This window comes from Schistocerca piceifrons, chromosome 5 (genome assembly GCF_021461385.2).
Source record: "Schistocerca piceifrons isolate TAMUIC-IGC-003096 chromosome 5, iqSchPice1.1, whole genome shotgun sequence".
Taxonomy (NCBI): domain Eukaryota; kingdom Metazoa; phylum Arthropoda; class Insecta; order Orthoptera; family Acrididae; genus Schistocerca; species Schistocerca piceifrons.
Genome location: NC_060142.1, coordinates 503,549,056 through 503,562,499, shown reverse-complemented (window position 1 = coordinate 503,562,499; position 13,444 = coordinate 503,549,056). Strand labels below are relative to the sequence as shown.

Sequence of the window (13,444 nt, the reverse complement as noted above, 5' to 3'; positions counted from 1 at the left end):
TACTGCTGACAAAGGCCTTAATGGCTGAAAGCTATAATTGTATGAATCTTTTCGTTATGCCTATCGTGACTCAGCATCTCCGCTACATAATACGTATGATTATAATACTTGTAGTGTAAGTTATTTAACAATATATGTGTAGCTTTATTTCTTCCATACTACTGTCAGTTTTATCTCTGTTATCAGTCATTAACACCTGGCTTTGTCAAAAGTTTTAGTCTTCACCCTCCATCAAATTTATACTGATATTTTGTGCCCCAGTTTATTTTTGTTTATTCCTCTTATCGAATGGTCACTCTGAAAAGTTTGAAAATGAGTCAGTTCTTTGTAAGGAAGTGCATTGTTAAGATGCTGAACTTCTATTTGAACTCATGTTCATGATTTCCTTTAACAATCTTCACAAAAATGCCATAATGATATCTTAGAAAGGGCATGGACAATATCTGCCTCTGCCACTCACTGTCTAAGCTGGTGCTTCCTTTCTAATGACCTGTATTTTAATATACACTTCAGAAAGAATATTCAAGCAGGATTAACCTAAAACAAGAAATTCTCAGTTATCTGCCATTTCATCTGTTTCGAAAACTCTTGTGCAGATCAATTCAAAGAATAAATACACACAACACACTTCTTCTTTTTAGTTACTACCATGTATACACTGAGACAAGTGTAATTTTACTTAGTTTCAATGTGGGGCAGTCAAACTTTACTGCCCAGAGATGACAGTGACCATGTTTGCATATGAACTGTGCATATATGAATGTGTGTATTTTTCTACCTCTGAAGGAGGACTCTGCATAATAGCTTATAATATCTAACGTTTGACTTTCCACTCAATGTCTAGCTATAGATGCTGATAATATTCTTCTCTGATTTCCTATATCATTTTAATTGCCTTCATCCCAGCATCACGTTCTTGATGGACATTGAAAGGAATGGCAAGCTTCTGTTTCTAGATGTCTTGGTTTACAGAAAGGATCATGGGACCCTGGGACACGGTGTTTATCAGAAGCCCATGCACACATACTATTACTTGCATGCATTGAGCTGTCATCCATCATTCCAATGCACAAGGGTGCTGTGGACTTTGGCAAGATGAGCTTATGCCATTTCAACGCAGAAAGCTCGACACAAGAGCTAGATCGTCTTAAAGTTGTGTTCAAGCAGCACAGCTATACAAACAGATCCATCATGCTTTCCAGTTTGGACATTCACAGGAACCATTAGAAGATACATGTAAATTGGTGGCTTTCCTGCCTTTTGCTAGGAGCATATCTTCAAAAATAGCAAAAATTTAAAAAAATATATCAGAAGTGTTTTTTGTCTGTCAACCAAGTTTAGAGAACTCCTTAGCTCAGTAAAGGATGACTTGGTATTGAGGGAGCCCAGTGTGTGCAAAAGCCCCTGCCATTGTGGGACATGTTGTATTGGTCCAACAATTTGTAACATTCAGGACCTATGTGTTGAGCACCTGTGCCAAACGCGTTTGTTTCAACCTGAGAAATCTGCAGTGGCGGAGCTCTGTTTTACTGAGAGACGTAAAATGTATGAAAATACAAAAGTGATTGCCTGTGTGTCTCACTGTTGTGACTGTGTATTAAAAGAATCCATTTAAATTTGACTATCTAACAATCTTATAAATAGAGTCACAGCAAGTAAGAATTGGAACCTGGTTTTATCAGACATTAGAAAACAACCGTCCTTGATTCAGCCATCAGAATAGTTTTTGCTAGTGATTTATTGATTTTGCTGGCTTTCATCACTGCGGCGCTATAACTTCACATGTACTAGAGGGCAGCTATGAAGATAGATTTCTTGCACATGTTCTGCTGGCCCTCCGTGGCATATAAAGGAGCTGCCACTCACAGTCTGAATTCCGTTCCAGTGAGTTTGTACAACAGCATACCATCTGAAGATGGCTGCCAGGTGGACAGCAAAAATATTTTGTTAAGATGACTTCATTATTTGGCTGCAGACCTGAGAAGAAAATTATCAATTGTTACATAGGGAAAGCCTATATAGTCACAGCTGTATATCCTATTTCATATTGTTTTACATAATTTTAGCAAGATTTCTCTATTTATTTTGTAAATTAAAAACTATCCTGTATTTGTATGATTGCTCTGTTTTCCATATCATGTTTGTATTTGATAGTTGTCCCCTGGTTGTGATTTGTCATTTACTTGAACTTTTTCAGCAGGTGTTTGATGAATCTGTCCAGGAGTACCATTTGGTAGTTGTCTGCTAATGTTGATTCCTCCTTCGATGAGTCCACCTGGAAAATCAACACCATAGTCTTCAACCTTTTCCAATGTCTGTGCTAAGTCGAAACAGTTTCTTTGTATTGTTCACTTAGCCATTTTAATGAAGCAAAAGTGAGCCAAACAATATTTTTTATTTGTATTTTCACAAATCAGTGATCCTCACTTTATCTTCCATTTTCTGATTCAGGAAGATTGCAGCCTTATGATCTCTGTCATAATAATATTTTTCATTTACCCATTTCTGAATGCTCTTTATGTCTGGCACTAATTTGAAGTAGAAAGTTGCCTGATTATAGAAATGTGTTTTATCTATATTGCTAAGTGGCTAAAATGGTCTGCTGATCCCAGTAGAGGTTGCCTATCTAAATACTTCCAGGGGCAACAAAAATTTGTTTTTCTATTATTTCATATAATTGTTGACTGAATTTAAAATTTTAAAGTGCTGCTGTAATGTACAAATTCAGAGGTGTGCTCTTACATTAAAGGTTTAACAAAATAAGTTAGGAATTGTGTACATATCTTGTGGCACACACAAATTACCCATCTAGATTCATCCAGTATATGAGAATAAGAGTGCTCAGCAACTTCTAACAAATTTTACACATAATTTCAAACCTTTCCAAGACTTTTTCTTGCTAACACCCCTCATAAAATAATTAAACAAAAAAAGTTTGTCACCTACTACATTTTCTCTGTTCATGCAGTAAAACTTCAGCATCAGGCATGCTGCAAAGCATATGGCAGATGGTGGTTCATTGGCAGATTACTATGGAAGTGCAATGAGCCTACAAAGGAGAATTGTGTGACCCATCCTAAAAGATGGTTGAAGTGTATGGGACCTGTACCAAATAGGATTGCCAGTGAATGTTGAACGGATGTGAAGGGCAGCACAAATGGTCATAGGCTCATTCTATCCATGGGAGAGTGTAATGAAGATGCTGAAGGAACGGAATTGGCATTCACTTGAAGATAGATTCAAACCATCCTGTGAAAACCTACTTACAAAGTTTCTAGAACCAACTTTATGTTATGAATCTGGGAATTTATTATAACCCCGTATGTGATGTTCTGCTAGGGGATGCAAAGACAAGATTAAACTAATTACAGCAAGCACAGAGCCATTTAAGCAATCATTCTTCCTGTGCTCTGTATCTGAATGGAATGGGAAAAAGTCCTGATTACAGCTATATTGGGATGTACCCTCTGCAGAGTATAGATGCAAACTGTCCTGTGAAAACCTACTTACAAAGTAGGTGCAGAGGTAGATATCATTGAATGCACCTACAAAATTATGTCATTGTATGACACTTAGTTTAAGAGACAAGATGTCATAATCATTAATTCATTTGCAATCAGATTTTCGAAGCTATTTTATGTGTGGAGGTTTGATCTTTTATAATCAAGGGGGTTGGGTTATTGGTCTTACTTAATACACAGTAATTTAGAGTCCAGCTCCATAGCTGACCTGTTGCATGCCACACTGTCAAGTGAAGGACCTCACTTCAGTTCTTGGTAATACCATAGATTTATCTTGGTGTGAAGGCTGGAACAAGGTGCACTCAGCTTCATGCGACCAATCGATGAGACACTTAAGTGATAAATATTGGCTCCATTGTCTGGAAAGGAAATAGGAAAATGGCTGGGGGTGGGCGAGGGGGGGGGGGGGGGGGGGGTTGCATGCTGCTTCACAATGCATCCAAGTCATGCTGTTACTTGGAGAATGACATATCAGGCAGTCAAAATGAAACAATGGAATCTACACATTAGAATATCAACAACATAAGGAAAAGATAGATTGCTACTCACTATAAAGATGACACAATGAGCTGCAGACAGGCACAACAAAAGGACAGTTACATATTAGCTTTCAGCCAATGCCTCCTCCAGAAAAGGAAACACACACTCATTCATTCACACAAGCAAGCACATCTCATGCACACATGACCAGCATCTCCGGCAGCCTGGATGCCGAAAGCTAATGTGTAACTGTCTTTTCCTTGTGCGTATCTGCAACTCAGTGAGCCATCTTTATGGTGAGCAGCAATCTACCTTCTCCTTGTACTGCTGATATAGCAGTTAATCAGTATTTTATGGCTGATTGGACCTGATTAAGAGCAACTTATTGTACAATAATTTGAAAGTTACTTTAATTTAAAGAGGTCATTGTTTATAATAAATTTTAATATTGTAAAAAACTTGAATTATGCTACAGAAATGTAAAACCTCCTAAATAATATGTGAAAAGGTATGACATTATTAAAAGGAACAAATATATTTTAACTAATATTATGTTTTAATAATGGATGACACAATTGTCAGGAGAGATGCCACAACTGTACATATTTTTTTAAATGTTTAGTGCAACATTCTCAGTTGCAATTAGTAACACTTGGTCACTAGTGTCGATCAAATTTAATGATCATCTTCAGATCTTGTTAATCATGAACTGTAAAAAGTCAAAATTCTTTAAAAAGAATATATTTGCAAGCTACGAGAAGGAAGGGCACTGTAGCACATTTGTGATGAAAGTGACAAGGGTATTATAATGCTGTTCCTTTTTATGGCTTGTGACTAAATTCTTTTTAAAGATTTTTGACTTTTCACAATTATGACTAAAGTGAAGGAGTGTATGTGAAAGTTCTAATGTTAGGTGGGTGGATACTACACTATTAAACAAAGTAAAAATGTGCTTAATGTTATAATCCTGTAAACAGGAGCTTGGGTGTTTAATTCCATCAGGTCATGGATAATGACATTATAGCTGCTTACTATATGTGACTGTATCAGTTTGACTCACAGGCAAAACTGGAAGCTATCCACATGTCTTTTCTTAAATGACCTTCACGTGCAATAAGGTGAGAGAGCTCAAGAAATTTGAGAAAAAGGAAAATGTGCCTTTGCTTCATTCTAAGCACATTTATTACCACAAGAAGAAGGTAGGGTAACACTGATAAACTGGTATGGTAGAGTATGCCCTTTAAAAGAACCCAAGACAATCAGCCACATATTCTCCTCTGTGAAATCTTGTTTCATAATGGCAATAAACATGCTCATTTTGTCACCAAAACACGAGCACCTCTTTCGGAGTCCTGAATTGACCACTTTCTCATCCAGCATAGAGCCCAGATCTGGTTCCATTTGGTGTCTTTACCTTTTTAAAAATGAAAGAAACATTTTGGATCACCACAAATAGCTTTGCCTAGCTCCTAACCATTTCAGAGTTCGCCCCCATAGCTAAGTGGTCAGCATACGTAGCTGCCTTGTGGAGGACCCAGATTTGATTCCCCATACTGCCATGGATTTTTCCTTGATAAGAGGACTGATAGGGAGTGCAGTCAGTCATGAGATGCTCATTGAGCAACTATTCAACTGTGTAGAAGCAACTCCATGGTCTGGAAAGTCTGCAAAATGGCTGGGAGAGCAGTGTGCTGACAAGATGACCCTCCATCCCACACCTGTATGACCCCGTAAGGCAGAGGTTGATAAAGTGGTTATTAAGACATCTGCAAGACCTTCACAGCATGTCAAGGAGCTTGCCTAAGTATTTCAGAGGAAACATGTCCATACATATCCATAAAAATTGCAAAAGTGGATGTACATATGTATTTATGTTCCACATCTCCTCCTGAACCACAGGACTGATTTGAATCAAATTTGATTCACATATCATATACTGTCAGAAAAGAATGACTGTGGGGGCAAGAACCATCCCCCATGAGACAAGAATATCCATACTTTACTTATCCACTATTTGAGAATAAGAGGACTTAGAGGCTTGCAACAAACATTACACATAATTCAAATCCTTATGAAACTTTTTCTCACTGACAAACCCCACAAAATGATGAAGGGAAAGAAGTTCATCCCTGACTATATTTTCGCTATTCATGCAGTAAAACTGTCACATGAAGCATGACATTTTAACTTGTTACTTCCTTACTACTAACTGTTTTTATGACACTTTTGCAGACAGTATTGACATATATCACTGAAAGTACCAGAAAAATTACATCATAATGCGACACTTAATTCAGGAGATTTGATGTCATGAACACTGAATGCATAAAAGCTACAGAATCAGGCAAGACATTTAAATTTATTACTGTACCAGTACCTAGCAAAATACATCATTTTATGGCACACACTTCAAAAGATGCGATGCCATAAACACTGAGATGTGTGAGAAACTGCCGCATTATGCATGATGTTATAGTTTATTAATTCTTTACTACTAGCTCTATTTGCAACATGTTTCACAGGCAGTATCCACATATGCCACTTGTGATTTTCACCTGCTTTATTTCTTCATTGATAGTCCTCAGTGTCGTCGTACTGCATTGTTAAACTGGCTGAAAAATGGGGGACGGAAGTTCAACACTGACTACTGTAAATGATGTAGCTGACAGTTGCACAGTTACTTTTGACAGTTCTTTACTTTCACTGTTCACAACCCCACAATATTACACAGTTATATGGCCAGTTCACTATTGGGTAACTTTTGATAAGCCTCATTAATAGTTTGCAGGCAAACATCAGCATACTGCTACAATAGCTTAATGTTGAACATCTATGAGCAGTAAATACCTAACCACACAGTTCACTATTTCTCAAATAAATTGAACAGACAGTGTCATTGTTTTAACGCATGGTTTATTTATGTTACACTAATTCCACTGTTCAGTTCACGCATTTCTCTAACTGAGCTGTGGACTGTCTATCTTGGGATCAAAAATCCTCACAATAACAGGCACTGAAACTATGCAATGTTCGGTATTTAAGTTACAGAAATTACAATTAAAACATAATTTATTCAATTAACTGAATCCAGTGAAAAATGCTTTCTTTCTGACAGTTTCTTATACCACAAAGCTTAGGCTGAATTATTTGTTTAAATAATGAAATTAACAGATATAGTTATCCGAACAATGCTTTTGACAAATCTGGCAACTATTTCGGAATTAAATAAGGGCTGGCTTTGCTAACATGTTTTGTGAATAAAAAAAATGTAAATGTCGAGTGACTAGGGCCTCCCATCACATATAGTCTCCGACCCAGCCGGGAATTGAAGCTGAGCCCTTAGGATTGACATTCTGTTGTGCTGACCACTCAGCTATCAGGGGCGGACATGTTTTTGAATGGAGCCAAATAAATATTTAAAAAATCCTAGTAGTTCTTTTTTCAAATGTTATGATTAGTACACAATTTATATTTGTTTATAAGTCAACAACAGAATCTAAGTCACGAAAAAATTGCTGATTTCATCCTATAATAAAAGATATTAACTGAGAATGGTCAAAATAAATTAGGAAATTAACAACATACACAAAACTAAGCACAAAATTAGATCTGGTGGTATATTCCTTAAGACTGTGGACGAGCCTTTCTCTTTTATGGAAATGCAGATTATACTCATGTATGTTAATGGTAATTAGGCAAAAATGAAAATAAAATGAATTTATGGAGGCAGAGAGGAAGTAAAAAGATCCCAGCTTGCTTCACCACACACTGAGTGTACTTAGAAAAGTATACCATTCTATGACACACAGTTCAGGAGATATGAAATCATAAACACTGACATGCCTGAGAAACTGTGGCATCATTCATAACATTCTAGTTTATTACTTCTTTTCTACTAACTCCTTTCACAACACATTTCACAGAACATTAGGCAAATATACCACTGAATGTACCTGCAAAAGTATATCATTGTACAGTGCATAGCTCCAGAGACACAATGCCATGAACATTAAGCTGCATGAAAATGAAATTACAGTGCGAAATTCACTAAACATACACGTGAAATATGTGTACAAATAAGCATGAAATATGTTACATATGTGTGGAACATGTTTGCAAAGCTGCTGGTAGAAAGCTCATCCTGTACCACCGAAACGATTTCTGTCAAATTTGATGGTACACATATTAGTTACAATCTGGAAAGAAATACTGTATGGGTGAAAACAATCAGGCTTCTATTCAGATGAGTGTGATGACAGGGAAAGAGAAGGGAGTATGAGGAGATGGAGAAACAGAGGGGAAGGAGGAGATAGGCATAAATAGAAGGAGGAGGATATGGACAGAGAGAGGGAGATAAAGACACAGGCAGAGGGATGGGAGAAGATGAGATGACCAGACAGAGATGGAGAAGGTAAATGGCAGAGAAAGGGATGATTAAAAGACAGACAGAGAGAGGGGTGAGGAAGAGATGGACAAAGAAAGAAAAGGGGAGGAGATGAAGAGGGAGAGTGTGGAAGGGAATACGGATAGAGAGACAGGTAAGAGGAGATGGACAGAGAGAGGGAGTGGCGGAGATTGACAAAGAGAGGGGGAGGAGGAGATGGAACAAGAGGGGGATGAGATGATGGACACAGAGGGAAGCAGCAGGTGGATAGAGGGGGAGGAGCAGATTGACAGAGAAAGGGGACAGGAAGGATGGATATAGATGAAGAGAGGGGCAGGAGGGGATTTACAGAGACTGAGTGATGGAGGAGGTGGACAGAGAGAGGGGGATAAATAAATAAGCAGGCAATGCCCAGTTTCTCAGCTAGCTATAAAAATATGTGTATGTAGGTATGTGCCACGGGATAAATAAATAAGCAGGCAATGCCCAGTTTCTCAGCTAGCTATAAAAATATATGTATGTAGGTATGTGCCACATCTCCTGCTCAACCACTGGACTAATTTCAACCAAACATAGTACACATATAACTTATTACCTAGAAAGAATCTCTGTGGAGGTAAGAAACACCTACCTACCAATGGGGTGGGGGTGGGTGTGAGAAAGAAGCATAGCTCACAGTGCACAAATTCCCAAACTTTACTCGGCCAGTATTTAAGAATGAGACCACTTAGTGAATTGCAAAAACTTTACACATAATTTCAAACCTTTATGAAATTTTTTAAGGGGGGGGGGGCAGAGGGGTGCTACTTTGTAATATTATCCTATTCACAAGTACAGAAGTGAGGTTGATTCTCTGGGTAATTGGAGACATATAAGTACCGGCTGGATAAAATGCACCATGATGAATGGATTAATGCGCATTACTTCTTCAAAACTTTTGGAGTGAACCCTTACAGTTTCCTCTGCTTTATTCACTCCTTCCATCCTTATTTCCATAGGCTTCTATTGAACTAACCTCTCTTTTTCCGTATGTACCTCGTTTTCCGTCAATAGATCACCTCAGAGTAGTCATCTTGCACCCTTACCTCTATTACACTTTTTCATTTCATTCACTGACATTTTCTTGTTCATAATTATCCTTGCAGACTTTCCAGTAAAAGAAACACTTAACCACAAAGACAACTTAGCTGAGGGTGCAAGGCTGATCACACATCCTTTTATATTGAAATGAAGCTGCTATTTTTATTCACAGTTTATGCTTTGTGCTCTCATTGACATTGCTTGATTTTAATTGTTTATTGCTCTCTTTTTCACCACAGCTTCCAAGGTCATATGTGGGACAATATGAAATTTTTGACATAGATCGCCAGTAAGTATAATTTAACTATCTTTCTCCTCATAGTAGTTGTGTACGTTGATGTTAATCTTAGAAGGGTGGATATTGATAGATATAAATAGTTTCTTAAAACCAGTGAACAATATACATTTTTTTTATTTTGACCTACAGCAGTACAACACATTTTAGTAATGTCATCACTTGCTTTGAATTTGTGACACACTTCAAACAATAGTTTTGTGAATTTTTTAATGTCGGGTATCTTGTAGTTCATAAATTAACTTTATTTTAAAGGACCAAATCCAGTAAATAATTTCCTCTATTTTAGAAGTTATTATTTTAAATTCAGTATATTGGGTCTGTTTCCACACGAATGACCCTACTGTATATCTTATCTACAATTCAAAAATCTTCTTCCTTTCTGTATGACAAATAGTTTGTGAATCAACAATTCAACATCTGTTTGAGCAATGTATAGTTGAGTGCTGGCATAAACAAAAATGCTTTTGAAATCTTGGTTGGCATTGAAGTGTAATCTATAGCTAAACTTCTTGAGCAAGTAAAACTGTGCAGTGTACTGGCATTCGAATGAAAAGCTTTGTGTTTTGTGTATGTTGGTAGACACTTACTCATAAACAACCAAACAGAGATGCATTATATTTACATGTACAAAAAAGACAGTGTGAATGGTGACTAGTTTGTTTGTCCTCTGGGAGTGTTTCTTATAAATACTGGGAAACCTGGATTGGTCAACACCTGAACATAGGCACCAGCTATCCTATCCACTCACAAAGTTTCAAGAACCAGTGTTAAGTGAGGAATGTAGGTGGGAATTAGTGAAGTTTGGTGGCAGGAGGAACAAGACTTCTGGTCAGGCAAATAAAGGGTTATAAATACAAAAGCAAACAGAGGTAATCCAGAAGTAGGTTTAGTAATGAATAAAAAATAGAAGTGTGGGTAAGCTACTACGAACAGCTTAGTGAATACATTATTGTAGCCAAGATAGACACAAAGCCCATGCCTACCACAGTAGTACAAGTTTATATGGCAACTAGCTCTGCAGACAACAAAGAGATTGAAGAAATTTATGATGAGATAAAAGAAATTATTCAGATAGTGAAGGGAGATGAAAATTTAATAGTCAGGTGGACTGGAAGTCAATCGTAGGAAAAAGAAGAGAAGGAAACGTTGTAGCTGAATGTGGAATGGAGGCAAGGAATGAAAGAAGAAGCTGTCTGGTAGAATTTTGCACAGAGTATAACTTAATCATAGCTAACACTTGGTTTAAGCATCATGAAAGGAGTTTGTATATGTGGCAGAGGTGTGGAGACACTGAAAGGTTTCAGACATATTATACAATGGTAAGACTAAGATTTAGGAACCAGGTTTTAAATTGTAAGATGTTTCCAGGGGCAGATGTGGACTCTGACCACAATCTATTGGTTATGAACTGTAGATTAAAACTGAAGAAACTGTGAAAAGGTGGGAATTTATGGAGATGGGGTCTGGATAAACTGAAAGAATCAGAGGTTGTAGAGAGTTTCAGAGAGGGCATTATGGAATGATTGACAAGAAATACAGTAGAAGAAGAATTAGTAGCTTCGAGAGATGGAATAATAAAGGCAGCAGAGGATCAAGTAGGTAAAAATATGAGGGCTAGTAGTAATCCTTGGGTAACAGAAGAGATGTTGAACTTAACTGATGAAAGGAAAAAATATAAAAATGCAGTGAATAAAGTAGGCAAAAAGGAATATAAATGTTTCAAAAATGATATCAACAGGAAGTGTAACATGGTTCTAAGCAAAAAAAGGAAAGCAGAATGGTGGACGGAGTATATAGAGGATCTACACAAGGGCAATGCACTTGAGGGCGATATTATGGAAATGGGAGAGGATGTAGATGAAGATGAAATGGGAGATATGATACTGTGTGATGAATTTGACAGAGCACCGAAAGACCTAATTTGAAATAAGTCCCTGGTAGTAGACAACATTCCATTAGAACTACTGATAGACTTGGGAGAGCCAGTCCTGACAAAACTCTACCACCTGGTGAACAAGATGTATGAGACAGGCAAAATATCCTCAGACCTCAAGAAGAATATAATAATTCCAATCCCAAAGAAAGCAGATGTTGACAGTGTGAAAATTACTGAACTCTCAGTTTAATAAGTCATGGTTGCAAAATACTAACACGAATTCTTTACAAACAAAAGGTAAAACTGGTAGAAGCTGACCTCGGGGAAGGTCGATTTGGATTCTGTAGAAATGTTGGAACACGCAAGGCAATACTGACCCTACGATTTATCTTAAAAGATAGGATAAAGAAAGGAAACCTACATTTCTAGAATTTGTAGACTTAGTAAAAGCTTTTGACAATGTCAACTGGAATACTCTCTTTCAAATTCTGAAGGTGGAAGGTGTAAAATACAGGGAGCAAAAGGCTATTTACAATTTGTACAGAAACCAGATGGCAGTTATAAGAGTCGAGGAGCATGAAAGGGAAGCAGTGGTTGAGAATAGAGTGAGACAGGGTTGTAACCTATCCCTGATCTTATTCAATCGGTGTATTGAGTAAGCAGTAAAGGAAACAAAAGAAATTTTGGAGTAGGAATTAAAATCCAATGAGAAGAAGTAAAAACTTTGAGGTTTCCTGATGACATTGTAATTTTGTCAGAGACAGCAAAGGACCGGGAAGAGCAGCTGAATGGAATGGACAGTGTCTTGAAAGGAGAATATAAGATGTACATCAACAAAAGCAAAACAAGGATAATGTAATATAGTTGAATTAAATCAGGTGATGCTGAGGGAATTAGATGAGGAAATGAGACGCTGAAAGTAGTAGATGAGTTTTGCTATTTGAGGAGCAAAATAACTGATGATGGTTGAAGTAGAGAGGATATAAAATGTAGACTGGTAATGGCAAGGAAAGTGTTTCTGAAGAAAAGAAATTTGTTAACATCGAGTATAGATTTAAGTATCAGAAAGTCATTTCTGAAAGTATTTTTATGGAGTGTAGCCATGTATGGAAGTGAAACATGGACGATAACTAGTTTATACAAGAAGAGGACAGAAGTTTTGGAAATGTGGTGCTACAGAAGAATGCTGAAGATAAGGTGGGTAGATCATGTAACTAATGAGGAGGTACTGAATATAATCAGGGAGAAGAGGAATTTGTGACACAACTTGACCAGAAGAAGGGATCAGTTGGTATGACATGTTCTAAGGCTTCAAGGGATCACCAATTTAGTAGTGGAGGGCAGTGTGAAGGGTAAAAACCATAGAGGAAGACCAAGAGATCAATACACCAAGCAGATTCAGAAGGATGTAGATTGCAGCAGTTACTTGGAAATGCAGGAGCTTGTGCAGGATAGAGTAGCATGGAGGGCTGCATCAAACCAGTCTCTGGACTGAAGACCACAACAACAACATAGACTATACTGTAGCCTCCTATATATTAAAAGGTCGGACTAATTACCTCATGTACAGGGCCATAGGAGCAGTCATTCTTCCTTAACTCCATATGCAAAGTAGAAGAAACCCTTATACATAATACAATGGGAAGTATCCTCTTCCATGCACATCAAAGTGGTTTGCAGATGTAAATGTAGAGGCTTTTCATGCTGAAAAGCGTATCGGTGACCATGAGGAAACTGTGGCAACAATGGTTACCCAACTGCAGAAGGCAAGTAAAACAAGTGGAAAGATTTTATATGTTCCATTA

At 37.4% G+C, this 13,444-nt stretch overlaps 1 protein-coding gene across 1 annotated transcript in view; it reads left to right on the top strand.

The window, feature by feature from the left end:
• The window catches only part of LOC124798657 (venom dipeptidyl peptidase 4-like), a 280,747-nt gene that overhangs the window by 171,920 nt on the left and 95,383 nt on the right, over positions 1-13,444 (top strand). The window contains exon 5 of the mRNA XM_047262159.1: positions 9,705-9,754. Within this exon, the coding sequence (XP_047118115.1) occupies positions 9,705-9,754 (50 nt within the window). The remainder of the gene's footprint in view (positions 1-9,704; positions 9,755-13,444) is intronic.